Genomic DNA, 21,364 nt, shown 5'->3' with positions numbered 1-21,364 from the left:
TGGGCCTGGAGCTGTACAAATGTTCAATTAGATCAGTCTCACCAGACCCAATTAAGTTAGATAACCTCAGAGGAACAGCTACCTTAGACTGGTTCAGCCATTTTTAGATTGAGCTACCCATCCTGGGGCACAGACAGATGTGCAGCTCCCCACTGTAACTGAGAAGGCTTTGCAGGAAGCGTTCTCCTCTCTCCCAGCCTCTCCCTGTTTCTGAACTGGGGGGAAGGGAGCAGAGGGAGCTCGCTCTAGATGTTCCCCAACTGATGCCGGATGGTGGGGTGGGTAAATTGGAGTTTTGGAACAATTTCTGTCCCCGCCTCCAAATATTGCCCTTAGAACTGAATGCTCTGCTTCAATATCTATCCCCAAGGTGAACCAGAGTTCAACATGAGTAAGTGAATTAGAATTTGAATCTAATCTAATTTAGTTAGTCTATATATACCCTGCCTTCTGACTGACTTTAGACTAATATAGCTAACTACCTCTCTCTATACCTACATGGTAGCATGCAGAGCTACTTCTGAATGAAACAGCTCTGGCATAGATGCAAATTATGTATGGATGTACCCAGTGGTCTGGAGGAAACCACCCTAGTTTCTCGCCTAGAAACAAGCTGGCTGAGCTAGAAGCAGCTGAGAGAGTCAATACAGAGATTGCCTTTCAGGTGAGGCTCTGACAGTGTTTGGATTCAGGACACCTCTTTTGCAAAGTGACTGCAGCCTGGCCAGGAGGTGGTGACTTGCCATGATGCCCTGAATTGCAGGGCTGAATGGCCAGCACAGATCTAAGGCAACATCTCAGGTGTTTTCCACTCACGCAATCCCTCCACATATCTGTGGGTTGATGTGATGAATTACAGATCTCTATGTGAGACAGTATGATTTGTACAGATGCCTGTTGCACACCACTGTGCACAAGTGTGCTCTCTGGCTGAGTGTCTCACAGAGAATCTCAAGTTGATCTAATATATCCATTGACTGAGCCCAAGACAACCAGCACGCAATGGCCTGCTTGGACAATAGGGCTGGATGTTACCAGAGTTTCTCTGAATGACTCATAGGCTCAGGTGCTGCCCTTGCTCACACTTGATGACCATGCTTGAGCTGGGCAGATGCCGGTAGGTGTTCTTCTATGTCAGGAGAGATGGGCTCAAGAAGATCTCTCTATCGGACAAGGTCCTTGGGAGAGACTTACCGAGTTGTCCAGAAGGCCGTTGCCATCCGTGTCATACAGGCGAAACATAACTGCAACAAACAAACACACCAGGCATGAGGCAGAAGCAGGGCTGTGGACGAACCGGCTCACCAACCTGCATTCCAGCCTGGGGCCACTCCCATAGCTTTCATGGGCATGTACTCATGGCCCACTGAATCCATGCCCTTGGACATCTCAGGGAGCTCTTGTCTTATGAAAGATTTAAATGCAGTTGATGCCCAGCCATCCATAGTCTACTCCAGGAACCTTCTCCTTGATGCCAGAGATGCACTAAAACCCAGAGATCTCACTTGCAGCCCCCTGGGCTGTCCCATCATGTGATTTCCTAAATATGCTTTACTGTGCAGTGCAAAATGATACCCATCTGCAGCCTAAAGCATTTGGAGGTGAAAAATGTCATACAAGAGCTAGGCATTGCTGTAGGATTTGCTTGGCTATGCTCTACTTATCAAATTCTCTATTATATCCCCAAGGCTGGTTCTGGTGGCACAGAAGAGCTTCTCTCTTCCTAATGAGGGGTCCAGAGCTTTCCCAAAGGAGCTGGGTGTGAAGGGAGCTGTGAGAAGAAGAGAAACTGGCATTCGCAGAAGCCAACAGGATGGCCGGTGGTGCTGCGGAGCAATTATTTGGTACTTCTAGGACTAAAAGGAAGTAGATGTAGAAAGTGCAACTGAGCATCTCAAAACTGCCTTCAGCCACTGAGAGCCTGTGAGTCTTTGGCACTGAGGAAAGTGTTTGTTTTAATTCTGCATTAGGTAGAGTTGAATAGCAAGGTGGGCCAAATGCTTTGGGGGTGGATAAGCCATGTCACAGTGAGGTTCTCTTCCCCATGGCTTTGTTTTGTGCTCAAGAGTCTCAAGTTTGTTAAAAAAAAACAACAGAAACAAGTCTTGAATACTCTGGTGCCAAAGACAGCTTTTAAAGCAAGAACATGAGTAAACCAATGCAGTGATGCCTCCATGAGTCTGCAGAGACTCTGAGATAACCCCTGTGGGAGGTGTCAGTTGCCCCTTCACAATCTGGGAAACCCTAACATTGGCATCTAAAGACAACAATAAATGGCAATGCTGTTAACCACCTCCCCACTGCATGGTGAAGAGGAGCACTGTCCACCTCAACTGGTGTCATGAATGCAGCAAGTATGGAGCAGAGCATGGGAGGCCATCAATCTCTTTATGGCTGCCAGGGCTACTTAACAAGCTGTTTTCTTCTTTCTTAATGAGCAAGTGCTTTCTTCAGTGGAGGGTCTCCGTTTCCTCTAAGCACGTTGTGCTTGCTTTTCTACCTTAACAGAGATGCGTAAACCCAGGCTGTGAATGATGGGGGTAGGGGGTATGAAATGGCTCCAATAAAGAACTGTTCAAGTCCAACATCTATGGTCTCCGTGGCTCCTTGTGAAATTCTGCCACTAAAAAAATCCATCTCACGAGTAGATGTCACAGACATCTCCATCAGAAACTCCAGCCTCCTCCGAGCTGCTTTAGCACCCCTCTGAAAGGCTAATAGAAGCAAAAGAAAAAGAAATGAGCCTGTAGATGCTAGAGGGCAGCTTTGCAGTTTCACTGCACAACAGAGCCCCCTTCCCCTGGCATGGGATCTACAGACAGAGGCAGAGCAGCAGAAACTCCTTCACTGCAACAGCCTACTCTGATCACCTTCCCTTATGCACAGATCGCCCCTTCAGGTAATAAGCAATGACACATGCAGCAGGCAGCACATTTAGAAGCGAGTGACTAATGTCCCTGTTAGGCAGCAGGCCAAGCAATTTTAATACGCAGAGGAAGTGATGAGCTATTATCCCCCAGAAATGTAGAGCCTTTCTTGTCTTACAGCCATTAACAATGTGTAAGTCACAGGTTTGTGCTACGAATAATTTAAAACAGACCATCACCCTTCCCATTTATCCTTTACACTGGAGGTATGCTCCCCATTGGCTCTACCTATGTTAGGAACATTTCCCTTTGGTACTAGCTTAGTACTTGGAAGTTTTCAGACCAAGGCTCTTTTGCAGAAAAGATGTAACTGTTCAGTGAGTGGATAGTGTTGCGAGTCATGCATGATTCATGCAAAAGGAAAGTGACAGAACCAATGAAATATGCACTTCTTTAGCACTGATACAGACATGGCTTTCTATTAAGTGGGCAGAATAAGATTGATGATGCCCTAAGATTGTAATTTTTCTGTTTTCAAGATCTAAGGCCCAGTGGTAGGTGGTCACTTAACAATCTTAATTGGCTTTTCAGACAACACATTTTTGGGACTAGAAGTTTATAAGCTGCAGGCACTTGGTCATGAAAGAAAGAAGTTCCTCTGAAAGCACAAGGCAGGAAGTCACAGGGGCCAAATGCTATGGCCTGCTCTGACAATGACCTCTAAGATGGCCATGGACATGACATCATGGCTGCATGCCACAAGAACTGTCCTTAGAGGACAGTCCTATATAACAAGAGCAAAGGTATCCCAAGATAGTCTGGGCCTCATTCTTCACCCAGATACTATGACAATGGCAGTCTTTAGCTTTCAGAGGCTAAGCATGCTTCTGTTTGCAAAGATCTCTGAGGGGAGGGTGCTGAAGAACTGCACATCACCACTACCGGCAAAGACAGGGCAAGGTGGCATCTTAGAGATGAACTGGTTCAGAGAAGCATGAGCTTTCACAGGTGGCAGCCTACTTCGCCAGATGCTGTGAATGGAGGGTTTTATACAGAAGGAAAAGGGATGGAGGAGGAGACACTGCTAGGACAGGTAAAAAGGGCTCATTAAATCAATGGAGATGAACAAAGAAGTCAGCACATTAAATGACATAAGATGTTACAGCTAGTCCAGGGAATGGGACAAGAATCCATAGTCCCTCCTGTGACCATACTAGACAATCCAATCGGTGGATGATTATTTGTTCCACCACTGTGTCTTCAAATTGGTTTTTTAAAGTTCTTTTCATAGATTTCACAGACATTAAGGGCTGCAAGGGACCTCATGAGATGCATACTAGAAGCACGGCATAACAGCAGTATACTTGTGAGTAAAACGGAGTAACATGTGGCTTTGGCCACGCACACCATCCTCCCATCATGAACAAAGTAGCCTGAAAACTTTCTGCTTGAATTTCTGTACAGGAATATTTTTAAAAAAAATGCACTTTTCATTTTGATTTATTTAGAATAGAGATTATCAATTCCATCTGCATTTTTTTAAAACACCAAAACGCTGACATTTTGGGAGGTGGGTTTTTCCCCACCCATTTCTTGCTCCGAACCCAAGCGTTGTCCCTGGGTTTGGTTTTCTCTCCTCCCCCACAATGTGTTACTTTGAACAAGTGACAGAGCAGCAAAAAGCTCTAGTGCTCTGGGCAGCTCTAATGCAGTTTCCTTTACAGCATCATACATACCTAAATGGGTACGGAAGCTGCTGTGAACTACGCACAGCCAGGGCTGCATAAAAACTAACCTTTCCCTTCCCACTGACCACTGTTAAATGTCTAGATACCTCACAACTTTATTAAAGAAGGCCTCATAACAGGGCATGAGAGAAGGCTGTTCTCATTCTGCTATCATACTGCTAAGCCCAGGCGTGGGCAAAATGTGGCCCGTGGGCCAGATGTGGTCTGCCAGGCCATTCTATCTGGCCTTTGGGGCCCCTAAAAATTAAGAAAATTAATATTTATCTGTCCCTGGCTGCCTGTAATGTGGCCCTCAAGTTTGCCAAAACTCAGTAAGTGGCCCTCCGCCCAAAATAATTGCCTGCCCCTGGCTAAGCCTATAGACAGCATGCACGAGGTCACTGCAGGTAGTAATGAAAACGCATGCAAGTGTTTGTCATTGTAAACAACGGCCTCTCTTCCAATGCATATGGATTTTTTCAAATGCTATTTGACCATCTATGAATTTAGAAAATGAAGAGGACAGAGACGGCCATTGGCTTCTACTTGTCTTTGGTGAAGCCAGCAGATTTGGCCTATGTGAGTCACTGGCATTGCAGCTAGGAAGCCTTTGATGTAACCAGGACTTGCACTCCCATCCGTTAAAAGCAACTGGGCATTTAAAAATGCAGGTGGTTAATATCCCTGCAATAGGCCAAGCTGCTGAGAAGTCACAGAGACATCCCAGGGGTTCAGGCACTGCTGAGAAAGGAAAGGGAAAGAAGTCAAAGTCAGGGGTGAAGGGGCAGGTGCTGATGGAGAGCAAGAACTGGCAGGTGGGAATTCCCCAGCAGCAGCTGGTGGGGTAGGAGGAGACTGATGGGAAATGCAGTGATTAACAAGCGCAAAACCTGGCAGCCCCACTGTTTTTCATGCACCCGAGTGAGATGAGTGGCTGACATAATGCCAGCTCCCTTGAGTATGTGCATGGGCTTGAACCAGTTTGTTACATAGCCTCCCTCAACATCATAGCTCCTGGAAAAGTGGGGGGAGAGTAGAAAGGAGAGAAGTCCTTCCAAACAACCTACAGGTTAACTGTTAAAACACATGATAAGGTACCAGAAGCCCAGACCCTTTTATGAAACAGAGTCTCTCCTGACTATAACCAGCAGAGTCGGGTGTTAGGCGTTAGAGAGCACTCAGGCCATAGGGACAGCTCAAGGAAGGAAGGGCTGGAGGTGCAGTGCCTGCAGTACCAAAGACGGCTGCCATTTATCGTGAATGCTTTGCACTGCCGTAGAGCCAAGCCAGCCTGTTGTGGGGGGATGGGGGTGTCAGCACTCCACTGTGCTAGGTGCTGCACAGATGCTAGGTGCTGCCCAGAGAGCTCTCCTCTTCCAAGTACAGTGGGAAAAAAAATTCCTCTGGGCACACAGATAGCTGGACTGGAGTAAGATAACAATGAAAACTACTGACCTAACCAATGCCACTGACTTATGTACCTGCTAACTGGCTGGAAAAAAGAGCTCACTCTGCACTGCTGTTGCAGCCCCTGCCCAAGAGGTTGCAGCCATGCTTTGAGCACCAACCGCTGCTCTCCTAGAGCACATCGGGCTCTAGCACGATCACTACATGTACCAATAAGACTGGGAACAACACAGCAATTCAAATCCTCCACTGCTGACCAGCACAGGCCCCAAGCTGTTGGAGGGGAAATTCTGGCCTTGTCTACACGAGAAAGTTTTGTATGCTGATATATTTCTATCACATGGACAGGCTTAGTCTGGCACAAGAGGACTATTTTCAGTTGGGAAGAGGTTTAAACTAAACCAAATCCATATATATGTCTACATAGGTAAGCTGAGCTAGTATAATGGTGCTGGTATAACATGCCATGTGGACAGTCTTATCGGGGGGGGGGGTGTACATGACTGATAAAACTATCTACACAGCATGTTATACCAGCACCATTATACTAGCTCAACTTAGCTGTGTAGACACAAACTTATGGTCAGCTGTCAGCTGAGAAAAGCCTGTGACAGTGGTGCAAGGTTGATTATATCTGGACGGGAGGCAGCCGCACATAAATGCACAGTCACCACTTCACTACAGTCTCCTTTTGGGATTTCTCTTTTGTGACATGTTAGATTCTTCCCTGCTTGGCTAGCATGACCTGGGTAGAGTCAGCTGATGAGTTAAATTTTGGGAAGGGGAGGTTTTCTGGTTCCCAGAATATTTAGGAATGAGGGCAATTTAGGGGAGAAATGCCTCAGAAGAGCATATTCGGTTGCAAGACTCTGCTTTAATAAGGCAATAAGGAGCTTTGTATAATTAATACAAACCATTAGAAGAAGAAAAAAAAAATTACATGGGCTTCTAACTGTTCAGGTCATTTGACTGTTTTCATATTGGAAGCTAAGTAAGAAGCAATGGCTGGGGGTTAAATGAGCAGAGCCAACCCCCAAACACTGCAGCACAACCCTTGAGTCCTTGACTTGTGATGAAAACTCACGACAATCAGAACACTTCTGCCAACATCAGTTCCTGGAAACACCTCTATTTCTCAAAGTTGAAACACTACAGCCCTAGTGATTCCAGATCAACACAACAAGGATCTTCAAGAAGACATCTCATCAGCTGCCTTCATCACAATATCAGCCACAATCAGTGAGCTAATCAACAAAGAGCTCTGACACCCTGACTGAAAGGCTTTGACAGTAACAGGTATGTCAGTGAGAGGGGAATGAGGGCAACAATGTTACTTTTTTTTTAAGGGTCCCAATTCTTCCAAAATCTCATCTCCCTTGCAGCATTTTCCCTCTGTCTGCATTGTAGGAGAGGCTGGTGCACAGTCCGGGTCACATGGGTAGATCAGTTGTGAACACAAGAGCACCTCCCCACCCCCTCCCCTATCTTGTCTTGCTCTTTTCACTAACCCATAAAGAGAAGCCATTGCCAACCAGTTCTCCCAGCCTCCCACCACCTCAGACAAGACACCATCGCTGGCACCTCAGTCTGAAACATTCTCCTGCCCACAAGCACTTACACTCCAGCTTATCCTCAGCCCGCCCCCTTTCCAGCAGCGACAGGTAACAAACAATGTCCTTCAAGTACACTACAGGAGCCACTGGGGCTGGCGGGTGTGCATTGGCCGTTTTCAAAGAGTTGTGAGTCTTTCGGAGGCTGAAAGGTAGCCTCTTCTCCAAGCTCCTTGCGCCTGTAGGAGGAAAGGAGATAATTAATGACCGCCCCCAGTTGCCAGCTTGCTCCCTTACTGCTCTTTCCTGAGTGACCTACCCCTGGCCAAGGTGTCATGTGTTGTGTGCACAGTGGTGCTTGGACACGACTGAAATAATGGGTGAAACCTCCACTCTTGTGGCATTTCTAGAGTCTAGAACTGGGAAGTGCAAATGTGGGCAAAGCAAAATGCACAAAAAACCCAAATAGGTCAAGCCTTCTTCTGGCCCAAGGGAAGTCTTCGGAGGCTAGATTAAGTCTGGGTTGGCTCAGCCTGTAGCCATGCTGCTTTGCCCAGCTTCAAGTATGACAGGCACACACCTGCTTCAACTCCTTTCCCAGTGGACACCACAAAGCTGGAGGGTGGCATGACTTTCGGTCACTAGTGGACCAATGGCTTAAGGATGTAAAACAGCCTTTCTGGCAACCCACACAGAGACCAGGGGGCTGGACTGCCCATGACATTCCCCTCTCCAAGTTTGCCCTTGGTGCAATCAGACTCCTGTTTGCATTCACCCCAGGACATAACTGAGGAAATTAAAACGAAAACAAGAGGCAGCTGGCTGGCTTGCATGCTCAGTGACCGAGAAGCCAGGGCACAGACCATCATGCCCCACACTCTTAGCACAGCAGGGCTTTACCCTTCAGTAGACAGATCAATCTGGCATCTAGGGATATGTCCAAACCTCACCCCCCTCCAGTGTTCATCGCTGGCATAAGCACAACTTGAGGCGATGGTGAGTCACTTTAATATCCCCTCACTCCCCAGCAGCCCTGCTGTCAGGTAATTAAGACATTGACTGACGGTGTCTCAGCAGGACAGGATTTGTGTCCTGAGCCACAAGTGAAGGTGATGAGATGGTATGGAGCCCGCTGTGTTTGAAATGTAACTGCTGTTCCCTCAGGGGATGAACAGACTGTGCAGCTATCTCAGGTCATTTGCTTTTAAAAATGCAGGCCCTGTCTAAAAAGCCAGCAGGAATATCAAACACTAGGGCCCTGAGAACAGACCCCCAGAGAGCTCTGGGTGCTCCAATCAGTCCCACCCATGTCGATAAGGAGTTTACACGCTCATCTCTAGCCTCTGTGTAAAATGGTGCACTTTTGAGGCTCCCTGAATGTAGGTTTTCCAATACCAGCCTCACAGAGTCTACATCCCAGTTTCCCTGGGCAGTCACGACAACTGGCACAGCCTCAGGTCACTGCAATCGTTCCCCTTTATTTGAAAGTGATGGGAGAAAGCAAAACATGGTAGCCAAAATGACCCAAGACTGGACTGGTGAAAAGTCAGGAAGAGCCATGGACAGTGAGGCCTGAGCAGGGCAACAGAGAGGTGGGTTAAAGTTTACCTGGAGATTGCGGGTTGAGCAGAGACCCAGAGGAGATCTTTGAAGACCCTGAGGAGTTGTGGGCAGAGGGGGTGCCGGCAGTGGATTTCTGAGAGGATGACCTGGACCAGCTGGGAGAGGCGTTCCCAATGGCACTGTTGTTGGCAATAGGTGCAGGGGTCAGAGTGGCTGGTGGCTGGTCTGTCAGATTAGCTTGGGAGCTCCTGGACTCCGGAGTGTGTCTTCCCAAGGCACTTAAGAGAGTTTTCCCATTCATCCCTGCAACACAGACACATGAATGTGGAGAGCAGGCTGTGAAGGATACCTCCCCCGCCCCGCAGAAGAGCTCTGCAGGGCAAAACACAGCACCAAGCCCCAGCAGCTCTGGGCTTTGGAAACCCATCTCAGGACAGCTGTCTTGGGCAATGTCTCTCACTCCGTGTCTTTGCCCTTTGGATTCGTCTGACTAGTCACTGACTGAGTGCTAAACATAAGAGGGCTACAGCCCAGCCCACTGCTTCTCCCTGTCTCTGAGTTACAGCTCCCAACTCTGCCACCTCCTGAGCATGGCTGAGAGGAGATCTGGTAGGGCTGCAGTGACAGCAGCCTGTTGTGCTGTCCTGGGACACTGGCCAAAGCAGCTTGGGCTTTCAGTGCCTTGGTCTCCTATCTTAGCCTCCCTCCCTCCCTACTTCCAGAGGGACTGCTGCAGAGCGAAAGGGGCAGGCTGCCTTGGTGCCTTTGAGATACTGGAGGAGCAGAGAAGAGGCAACCTGGGAGAACAGCTGCTCCAAGACAGCGGGGCAGGAGCGAAGAGGCCATTATGGAAAAATCCTACAGAACATAATAGGGAAAACCATGGAGTTCATTCATTGAGACTGACATCCTCTAAACTACTCTGCAGTCACCCTGGGACAGCCTGCAGGGAGAGAATGCTCCTGGATATGCTGTGGGATGACTGCCATGGCCCAGAAATAACATGTTATTTCTCATAAACAATTAGAAGCTAGACAGGGAGACAGAAAATCTGCCTGGGGGGACTTTTTTTGGCCGAACTGGTCCCTGGCTTCTATACCAAACAGGGTTTAGACAGCTACCACTTCCCCCTGGCTTCAGGTGTTTGAACAGAAGTCTTTCTACCATGCTGCCACTTGGCCAGGAGGCGGCACTGCTCAGACAGGAGAGTCAGCTTTCCCATGAACTGGCTTTTTGCAGGGCCAAAGAAGATCCCTGAGGGGAGCTGAGTTGAGAGACAGTTGGGCTCTACTTCCAGGTATCACAGAATTACAGAGGAGTGTGCCTAGAAGGGACCTCCACAACTCACATCTAATCCAACCCCCTGCCTGAGGCAGGATCAGCCCTATCCAGAACTCACCATCCCTATCTCAAACTCACAAAATAGACTGGGTTAGAAAAAAGGGTTACAGGTTAGATTCACAACCCCCAGCTCTACAAGTGAGCTAGACACAGAAGGGGTGGGGAGGAGGGAGAGGCGTTATCTTTCACCCCAGGGCATGGACATCGCAACACTCACCAGGGCAGTGGGGCACTTGGTTCTAGTTCCCACCGCAGCGAATACTCAAGTGTTTTATACAAAAGCAGGACAGCATCAATAGGAATGAATAAGAGCCACACACCCTAGAAAAGCCCATAAGGGTCCTCTTCTGGGAAGTGGGAGATGTAGGTTCAAACCCCTCACAGTAAAGAGGAAGCGGAACTGGGGTCTTCCACATCCCAGATGAACACACCACTGGCCTACCAAGTTAAAGCACATGGTGGCTGCTGCTCCTGTCACTGTCCCTTTTCTGAATGGTGCCAGTCTAGCCTCTTGCTTTCCTTGTGGCCTTAGAAATGGAAATGAAGCATGTTGCTTTGGGTCAAATGAAGTGCTTGGGTGTATTGTTTTGGCCAAAAATATACCCAAATCATTTCAGTTTGGACTGAACCAGGGTTTTTAAAAAATTTTTTCAGTTTGACTCCAAACTTGACAAGACTATCTGCACAACCATACATTTAAAAATCCCTGCTGGACCTGCAGCCTCCAAAAGTGAACCAGAACCCCTTCTTGTACTGCCAGCAGTCAGGAAAAGATCTAGCCAGTTTGGGAAAAATGACTGTTCCCATCTTCTTCTGTACTCATCTGTCTTTGGCTTTACATTTCTCTGCACTGCAAGACAGGTACCCAAATCTGCAAGACATTCAGCCCTGTGCACCAAACCTTACACACCTGTCCCTTGCATGAACTGGAGCAATGGATGTTTTTGTGCAATACATAATCCAGTCACTAGATGTCTCAGTGTGCTGTAAAGCATGACAAGGTAGACAAAGGGTAAACAAGGGAGACAAAGTTGGAACCTGAGCTGAACAGATCTTGTTTGTTTTTATCATTTGGTCACCTTCTTTAAAAAAACACTTCCTCTCTCAGATGCACTGGATCCCACAAATTGTGTAATTAGTCACAAAAACACAATAGGTACCTGTGACAGGGGCGCAGGCCACTTCGGTCTGAATGGAGATGCCCGTGTCGATGGACTTTGACTCTGAATCCATACAAGAACCAACATAAATAAATAAATAAATATCATGAATTCATCTTCAAACATTTGAACATGAGAAACAGCTGAAGTGCTTCATCCCTTATCTTTCACTCTACCTCCCCCATCCTGGAAAAAAATAAAATGAAAAACTAGAGCACTTGGTGAAAGGCTGCACATAAGGACATAAGTTCAGTTGCTTCGAAGAGTCACACAGTCATAGATACATGAATTAATCCACAACCAAAGGTTTCTTTGGTGATGTCATTTATTGAAAAGCTATATAGGAAGGAAAGATGTTAGTCTGAGGGAAAGAACCTTTTCTTCAATCAAATACACACCAGCTTAAGTGGAAGGATCCTCCCTCTGGTACATTAAGCATTAACTTTATTCTGCTCTGAAGATATAAAATAAACCTAATAATTTGGCACTGGGAGCCAGATTTTCTGGCCTGAAAAGTGCAGTACTGCTGGAGCTGTTCAGAGGGGACATGGCCAGAATGCACTTTGAATACTATGCCTACCCAATCTTTCCACTATACCAGAATGCAGTCCCCATGCTTGGGTGTGGGGCATACACTATGTCCCCTGTGATATGCAGTAGTTGCCACACTCTCAGGACCACCACCAGGATCTGCATGATGATGCCTGCTGCATGTGTCCTTCATCCTTGACAGCCACATTATACCCAGTGGGGCCTGAAGGTGGGTATGCTGGATGCTGGGACGCCTTGAAGCCATCTTTGCATCTTTGAGGCTGGATGTGAAAGCAATGCAGAGCCTCCAGCGGGCAAGCTCTGACTGCAAAGCTTCTCCATGATGCAGATCACTAGGATCATTTTGAACATATGCTCCAAACCTCCCACTGGCCCACAGTCTGCTTCCCCTGCCAGCTGATGACTTTGGTCCTGACCTCCAAAGCCATTCATAGATCAGGTGCCAACTACAGCAAAGCCTTATAAGTCCCTAATCCTCTGATACAATGCAGCCCACTCAACCCCAAGATAAAGCAAGTGGGGGCTAGGGACAAGACAGTCTCTGCTGTGGGGATCTAGCCATGCTAGACTTTTCAGATGCAATCAGGTGAGTTTAGACCATGCAGGAAATACTAGCAGTCTTCCTCTTGATACAGCTTCTTCCACCATCCCCAGAGCTACATTAGCCACCTACTTAAGCTCCCATTCAGAACTCCCTAGCTCTGTGGAAGCCCTGGAAACTGAGGAGAACAAGAGAGAAGGGCTCTTGCTTTGTCTACCTACTGCATGTAGAAGTTATGGAAAATCTACCAGGAACATCAACTGTAACGAGTGCTCTGGCTACAGACTGAGTACAGGGCCACCTTGAGGGTACAGAGACCCTGGACACATCAGCTGGGTTGTCTCTCCTTGGCTGTGGGTCAACAGAACTGGTTCACCATCATATTCCAATAGGTTAAAAAAAAATCAGTCAATAGATGCATCCTTCACATCCTCATTTCTAACAACCTCGGTGCATGCATATGTCCGGGCAGCCAGATGATTGCATTACTGAAACATCAAAGAGGGAATCAAAGGGATTTGGAGAATGAAGCTCACACCCCCAGTACTATTCAGGGCCTGCTAGACAAACACACTGAACAAACAGACACCTACAAAGTGCATAAATCAGAGTTTGAAAGCCTGAAGGGAACTGAAGATCATTGAGTCTGACTTGTCTGTTACTGGCCAGACAGATCCACCCGTGAAGGATGCTAACTTCTATACCTAATTCATTTAACTACCCCTTGTCTGGTTGCAAACAGCATTGGGAATGGCTGGTGACTGCATCAGATGCTGCTGTGGGGAGCAGGTAGGGCTGGGGATATCACAGGAATAGGATACATGTTGCTCACCGAGTGCATTGAGCTGAGAGACGCTAGAACTTTGCTGCTGCGGCTCTGGGGAATACTGGCAGACCTTGCGTTTGAAGGACATGAAAAGGTGCTGGCAAAGCTCCTCTGGGATATCCACCTCCAGGTACGTCTTCATGAAGAGCCAGAAGCCCTCATAGTCGATGGGCTATGGAGAAGCAAAGGATGCCATTAGAAATGCCCTGCCTCCTCATGGGACCCCCCACAGCAAGGACAGAGACCCCTTTGCCTCCTCTGCACAATGTTTGACCTGTGCAGAAACATGGCCTTTCTCCTGAGGCAATAACCAGGAAAGAACAAAACGGTTTTCCTGCCTTTGCAAGTGTCTTCTGCAAAGGGCACGCAAAACAGGGAACTGCTGGCCCAGACGGGAAGCAGCAAAAGGAGCTTTGGGAACACGTGTCGCTGTTTCATAGGAACCTCTCAACGCTCTGCTGTGGGAGGTTTCTCATGTGGACAGCACCTGCTCTGTGCTGCTTCTTTTCCCCAGGATTTCGACTCCTGTGGTTGGACAGGACCACTTTGAACTCCTCCGTGTTCAGCCTCTGACTCTGAAACCCTTCCCGTGATGGGACACATGCCAGGCATCCAGGGGCAGCCACCTTGCTAGGCAGCACAGCAAGGATTCACAAGGAATGAGGGCTGTGTAACTGCTTTCACTCCCCTCTGCATCCCAGCAGAAGAGCACCAGGTGAAGGTAGCAGTCACACTCTCCACTTTGGCTGTGTCACATGTGAGCTCTCAGCACGGGGCTGCCCAGAGCCCCTGCTTTCCTATGGCTCGGGATCATCACTGCTCTTCCTTGACTTTCCCCAGCTGCTCAATTCAGGGAAGGGTGAACAGCAGCAGCATCTACCTCTAGGCTCTGGAGCTGTGCAAGAGCAGGGGCTCTAGCCAGCCCTGACTCCAAACAACGTCACTGGCCACACTGAGCAGGAGCCTGCTCTGACCAGGCAGTGAGTTCAGAGCTCACTGGACATGTGACACAACCATGGGGGCGGGGGGCCCAGCACTCCCTTCCTGGATCCACCGATACCCCCCCCAATTTTTCCCATTCACCCCAGGAGAGAGGTCTCTGCTCACCAGCATGCAATGTGCTCTCTGAGCTGACTGTTTCCTAGCTCTGTCTATCCCCAGCTTTTTTAGTCCATGCCAGAAATGCAAGACTAGACCCTCCTTGAGACATACCCCACCAAGGTCATTTTGTCATCATGCCAGGACTCTGCTGGTTACACTGGGTCTGAGCTGGGCCAGGGAAGAATGACCCCACTCTGCCCTTCCCTTCCTGGGGCAGGACAAGTGCCCTGTCTTGGCCCGTCTCTCTACAGGCCTCGTCTGTCCTCAGAAGAAGAATCCTTGGCCCCATCCTTCTCCTTGGTCATACTGAAAAAGGTGAGGGGATGTGAGGAACATTCGGGTTCCCTCTCCCCATGGCCGCTCTTGGAGCTGGAGACTGGCACACTGGGGTGGCTGGCACCACAGAAAAGGAGCCAGTGCTAACTTCCCAGTATCCCTCTGGTCCTGATGGAGAGAAGCCCTTGACACAGTTCCTGCCATGCCTGTTTTGTAGGCAGTGGGTATAATCCTCCCACTCCAAAGCCTTTCCCTGTGCCATGGTCCCTTTGGAGATAATACACAAAGGATTTTGCTGCACACTGATTCAGGTAAAAAGTAGCTCCATCAGGGCTGGCTCAGAGAGTACTGAGCACAGACCCCCCACCCCCAGATGGTTTCCCTAGGGACTGAAATTTCTCACCCTGGGTCTCAACTTTGAGGGTGGATTTCTAAGCCAAGCCTTTCAAGGTAGCTAGATGGGGGCAGAAATAGTAGAGGCATAAATAAGATAAAGGCAGTGCAATGAAGGCCAGATTTCAACTGCCACATTGAACTAGCACAGAGCGAGACCTCAGTCTCACAAGGGCAGACTGCCACAACCACGTGAAACCCCACTGAACCCAGCGCGCTCCATGCACAGACAGGAGTCCGACTCTGTGGAGCCAGTCGGAGCATCAGGGCCTTTTCTTGGTCTCTTCTCATGACCCACTGGCTCATCATTCAGCCAAGCTGTTTTAATCTTTCCTCATAAATCAATTCCTCCAGGCTCCTGCCTTCTGTTCTCACTAAATCTCAGCCACAGTCCTACTTTAACTCAGTTTTCTGCATTTAATTATATATAAATAAATTACCCAAATCGATTTGCCACTTAACATTTCATTATGATGTGCCTGTGGTACCTAGGCAAGAAAATCTCCATTAACGGGAGCACGGTACCCAATAGCTCATGTCACAGTGGAGTGAAATTGCGCCCATGTAGAAGGATATTTCTGGAAAGCTAAAGCCCTGCTAAAATATTTAATGACTTCTGTTCTCCACAGCGTGACTTCACTCTGCAGCTCAGGAGATAACCTTGCTTCTGTAAATCACTATCCACATTACTCTAGGCAAGAGTTTCCAAACTGCACAACGAGGAAGATGCCCAGAATGGGTTTTGTGGTGGAACATGCAGACCCCGTTTCTGGGCTGGCAGGGACATACTGAAACCCCCTGGGCTGAGAAAGAGCAAAACTGTCTGTCTCTACAGCCCAGACACCAGGGCAGGGGGAGGCATGCCTGTGACAAGGCCCCTTACCACCTCCCACTCTTTGTGGGAGCTCAGATGTTAGTGAACAGCAGAAGGCCGAGGGTGGCTGGGAAGCCTGGGTATTTGACTTGCTGTCTCTTGCTTGTATGGAAGGGAGCAATGAAGGGAGTTTCTCTGCTGTTTAGGTCCTCCTAAGACCAGTCCTCCTGGGGTTTGCCCCCTTCTCCTATGGGGAGCTGCTTGCCATAGGGACATGTGGGGTGGGTGGGATGTGGTTACCCTAGTAGCACCCCCAGCTGAACATGCAGAAGAAGCCAGCATGCAAAGCAGAAGCTAACAGCCAACCACACACACCAAAACCACAGAGACAAGCAGCAGCCAGGTCTCTTACTTGGCTCAAGGTGTCTTGCTTCTGCAGGAAAAAAAACCAAAGAAAACAGAGAGGAGAGTTTAGTGAGAAGGGAAAAGGAAGAGCACAGACAGCACTGGGGTTGAGGGGGAGTCTCCCCTGCAGAAACACCCCATGCAGGGAGGCACTGAACTAGCTCATTGCAAATCCCATGCCCTGAAAACCCCACCTGCTGGCTGCCCAACTGGCAGAGGGTGGGCTGCAATCAGCCTGTAAAGGGGTTGACTTGCAACTCAGGGGTTCCCACCCAGGTGACACTCCTCCTCATCACCCCTGAGGCAGCTGCTGCTGGCTACAGGCTGCCTTGCTCTCTTTCAGCTTGCACTTTCTGCCATGCCCCCAGGTTACCAGCAAAGCAAACCTATAGCTCTTTTGGTTACAGAGAAAAGACCAAGAATGTAGGAGGACAGTGCCCTAAAAATCTCATCCCAAGGAGCCCAATAAAAGAGCCCTGATCTTCCTACACAGTCACTTGCCTTGTAGGTGAAGACTGCAAGCCTGGGGATCACGCTCCTGCAATGCTTGAGCTTGGTCAAAGTGGAGGAGGGGAGCAGAGAGGCCTTTAGAGAGTTCACATATGAACATAACCACATGGTGGTTCTGCTGATCCCACCAGCTTCCTGCCCAGACCTGGTCTCTATGCTGAGCTGCACAAGCTCTGGGAACCTATGTGGTTTGCTGTGCTGGAGCTCTCACCCATGCTCTGGGTGCTGCTCTGCTCCTGGAGCTCACTCTGGTGAGTGCTGTCTGCTCTGCCCAGTACCTGTGTGCCAGGTAGGCCCAGGGAGAAGTGCCAGACCGAAGATGCAGCAGGGAGCTGGCAGCACGAGCATCATGGGTATGCTCAGGGGTGGGGATTGTGGGAAAGGGCTGGAAGGTGGAACGGGGAGGAAGGTCAGATGGGAAGGACCAAGGATAGAAAGAGGGGATGAGGCGGTGGTGGTCAGGAGAAGACAGCTGGGGGGAGCCATGCCTGGGACGAAACAGAAGGCTGAGAGAACACAATGAGGGAATGGCTTGCCAGCAGGGCAGGGGAGTGAGGACAAACAGCCCAAGGGAAAGGAGAGGAAGCACAGCAACCATCCAGCAAACAAACCTGAAGCCAGACACTGGGCCCCGCCATTCCCAGTTCCACACTGCAAGGCAATGGCTTGGCCAACCCCCTGGTTCTCACCCTGAGGCTCAAGACCGTCTGCCTTCCTTTATAGTTGAGTGGGTTCCAGGTGCAGTGGCCCTGGCGCTTTCCCAGGCCGGGACCTACAGTGACAACTGGGACCTCGGCCCTCACAAACTCGCCAGGTAAAGAGGATGTGTTTTCCCAACAGCAGGGGGGCAGGGCTGTCCCTCTGGTCCCCAGAACTCAGTACATGAGGATGTATTTCTGATTAGGCCAGTACCCATGCCCCAGAAGTCTTAGTGGAATTGTAGGTGTGTTAGTAGCTGGAAACTGTCACAAAATGACCCTGACATCCCAGACACACATAAAGCCTGGTGCATTTATGTAGGTGTTAATGCCACACGTCACTGCAGCCTCTGACCACTGCTCAGACATCCGCTATCTTGTGCAGAAAATGGGTTGTCAGGATGGGGCCCCCAGCAGAGATAAATTGGCAGACCTCCAGTAAAGGTGCCAGAATTGCACCTGTTCATACCATCCAAAGCCTGGCACCGGAGCATTCCCCTTGGCAAAACAGCTTTCCTCACCCTGACAGCAATAAAGCATGAGTCAGTAACTTCAATCATTTAACTTCGCCAGTGATGGAAGTGTTCTGGTGGCATTCCCATCACCAGCACACTGTAATCACCCAGAACTGCAGGACTGGTTGCCTTTGCTGCTCCAACCAGAGTTTGCAGCACATAAATAGAAACCTCGGTGCTGCTCTGCTGACATCGCTGCACATACCCTCCAGCACAAATGCATGACTCACCAGAGCCCCAGTTTCCAAATATTTTCTTGTCTCACCTATGCTATTTTTCAGACCTCTGCATAATGAAGGGCCTTTATGACAGCACAGTTGCAGGTAACTTAGAGTGAGTAGCAAGCAATATCTTAGATAAAAAGACTCTATTGAGGGAAGAGGGCAGCTGATGGGCTGGGGTCAGCTAGTCCAGTACCAAAGGGCCAGATTTGCCACAGGGAACTAAGTGTGGGATCACTTGGCTTTGTTAGGTGCCCTGGTGCCCAGTGGAGTTCACAGCCCTGAGTTTGGTGCCTGGGCTCTTGCTAGGAGCCATGGGACAAGATAGGTCATGAATGGGATTCCCACAAGCTAGTACACCGAGCAAGCAGACCCCCAGATCCAGCCAGTAGGAAATTCTGAGCAAGGGGAGGAACCCAAGCCCCACCCATTACAGTGCAAAAGCACCTGACTCTGGGTTGGAAGGAGGCACCTCCATCCACTTGGCCAGAGCCAATACAGCCTAGTGATTAGGGCCCTGCACCCTGGAGACCCAGGGAGAGACTGGGAAAGCCTCTCTTTCAGAATATTCTCTAGCCCAGCAGTCCGGAGACTTGCTAGAGGTGTGGGAGAGAAAGCAGAGGAGTTAAATCAAGTCTCCTACGGCTCAGGTGAGGGCTCTAACCATTGAGCATCCCTGTAAAGGGGGAATCCTCCTCCCCTGGCTGTCCTGTATGAGTGTCTGTGTGCTCAAAATGCACCTGTGGAGTTGGAGTCTTCATGTGAGAGACCAGCCACCACCTTATTTGTGAGCCTGTGGTGGAAGAGGCATGGGGTAGATGCTGATGGTGTTATCAAGATCTAGGCAACATAAAACACAAGAGCCTATGAGACTTTACCATGGACTTTTGATGTCTCCAGATTTAGGCAGCAGCTGCAGGAGGAAGGTTTTGCAAATGTTGCCAGTGTCTAAATACTAGACATGGGCACCTATCTGCCCTTAATCTAGCCCAAGATGGACTTCTTGGCTAGGTTTGCTGCAGGACTTCATTCCTAGACCCTATTTTGCTCAGGTTACAAGTATACAACTAAACCTTTATAAATATATAAAACCAAGCTTATGATATAGCTCAGGCCTTTAGCAGCTGTCTGTACAGCTGTGCCTCTTCAGAGACATTCTCCTCGCACCTCCTCAGCTTTCTTTCCCCTCCCATTGTGACTGAATATTGACGATAACAGGTGACAGGTAGCAACAAGCAGCATTAAGTTGTAGGGGGAGACTGGGATCTAACAGCATGCTGAAAGGGTCCATATTAAATCCAATCTTAATTAACACTCCTTAAACCCTAAGAATTGCAGTTAAGTGAAACACTAATGAGTCTTGCAAATCCTCCAGAACTTGGAAGTGTTGGGAAGACCAACGAGACACAGGAATAATGCAAAGGAACTCAGCCACATTAGAAACAAGAGTGTTAAATAATACATTGTAAACTGATTCATGAGGGAGATGTCAAGTGTCCAATGAGCCAAAGTCTTCCAGGCACATTTTCATTTTTAACCAGCTGGAAGAGTTAGTTGGACCAAGTGAAGGCTCCTGGCTACAGATCCCTCCCACCCCCAAGAGTAAGTCCAGCCGGTCAACACGCTGGGAGCAAGGTCAGCAAGCCTACTAAGCTTCACCCACATGCTCAGGCATCTCAGGGGATGTGGTAAGGGAAGATTGTGGCAAGGGCCAAAGAATGTTTTCCCTGGTAAATCACAGAGGTAAGTGCAGAAGGACTCTGTTTACTAAAACTCCCAAAAAAAGAGATATGGGAGGAAAACCAGCCCTTTTCCATTTTTATCCAAGGGCCAACCCCCTCTTCCCCCAGGCTGCTCTGCACTTTGAAGACATTTGAATGTAATTAGTCATTATCCTAATTTCTCCCAAAAAGCTTCACACCTACATGAGTCCCCACTGTGCCAGGAGAATAGGCTCCTGGAAAGAGGCCATGTCACAAGCTTGGAACAGCCATAGACGTGCTTGGCAGGAAGCTGTGAGGACCTCTTAGGTCCACCCACAACCCAGCATTTGGACCTTGTCCTATTTTCCTCCTAATGCCTGTTTACTTCTCCCTTCAATATGCTCACAGCCACAGCTCTCTCAGCACCTTTGTTGCTCTCTTCCACGCATAATTACCTTTGGTGACAAGAAGTTTTTCCCCCAATTCCCTTTGTGACTGGGCCCCACATAATGTCAGCCCATGCGTTCTGATTTGGGTTCCTACTGTGATCTTGAATAGCTCTGTAGCTTTTAGTGCCTCGGAGCCAGGTGCAGCCCACTGATTTGCTTAATCACCTTATTTCTAATGATTTATAATTATGACCCCTGCTATAGGTTCTGTCATACTGGCGTGCTCATAAGCCTTTCTAAAAGCATCCTCTAACAAAAGACAAACCTCCTCCTGGGAGAGGTGTAACAAAGCAAAGGCTTTCCCCATACTTATTCCACTAGGATGGCCCATTGTCCCAGCTTTGCTAATAGCTGAAGAAGTATTTGCATGAAGAGAGAAAAACTGCATTAGGGAAGCACACTGCTCCCCTAATAGACGGGGAGGAAGGGAAAGGTGGGGGTGGAAGAATCGATGTTTAGGTAAATGGCATCACAACAAGCAGCTGAGATTGGAGATCAAATATCTCTGATGAGAAGGGATGGGAGACCTGCCCACCTCTTTGTGACAGAGGTGAACAGGCTTTGTGGTAACCTAAGAACACATTTATATAACCTACGCACTGAAAGACACTATTACTTATGCTGTGGCATTGGGATATTTAATGTACCTCTACAATTTAGTGGGACTGGAGAAGAAAGGTCCCTAGTAAAAACATCCAGGTGCACACTTGGAAGACAATGAGAGAAGACAGCTTCAAAGATCCTA

General features: G+C 48.7%; 1 protein-coding gene across 1 annotated transcript in view; it reads right to left on the bottom strand.

The window, feature by feature from the left end:
* LOC109308679 (diacylglycerol kinase beta-like) overlaps nt 1-21,364 on the bottom strand; it is a 125,676-nt gene that overhangs the window by 94,457 nt on the left and 9,855 nt on the right. Inside the window, exons 3-7 of the mRNA XM_019533116.1 lie at nt 13,541-13,706; nt 11,616-11,678; nt 9,160-9,417; nt 7,620-7,790; nt 1,195-1,244 (exon numbers count right to left, since the gene is read on the bottom strand). Of these exons, the coding sequence (XP_019388661.1) occupies nt 1,195-1,244; nt 7,620-7,790; nt 9,160-9,417; nt 11,616-11,678; nt 13,541-13,706 (708 nt within the window). The remainder of the gene's footprint in view (nt 1-1,194; nt 1,245-7,619; nt 7,791-9,159; nt 9,418-11,615; nt 11,679-13,540; nt 13,707-21,364) is intronic.

Source organism: Crocodylus porosus, unplaced genomic scaffold, assembly GCF_001723895.1.
Source record: "Crocodylus porosus isolate Cpor-Errol unplaced genomic scaffold, CroPor_comp1, whole genome shotgun sequence".
In the NCBI taxonomy this organism is placed as follows: Eukaryota; Metazoa; Chordata; order Crocodylia; family Crocodylidae; genus Crocodylus; species Crocodylus porosus.
The sequence above is the reverse complement of the archived record's forward strand: the minus strand, read 5'-3'. Positions and strand labels throughout refer to the sequence as shown.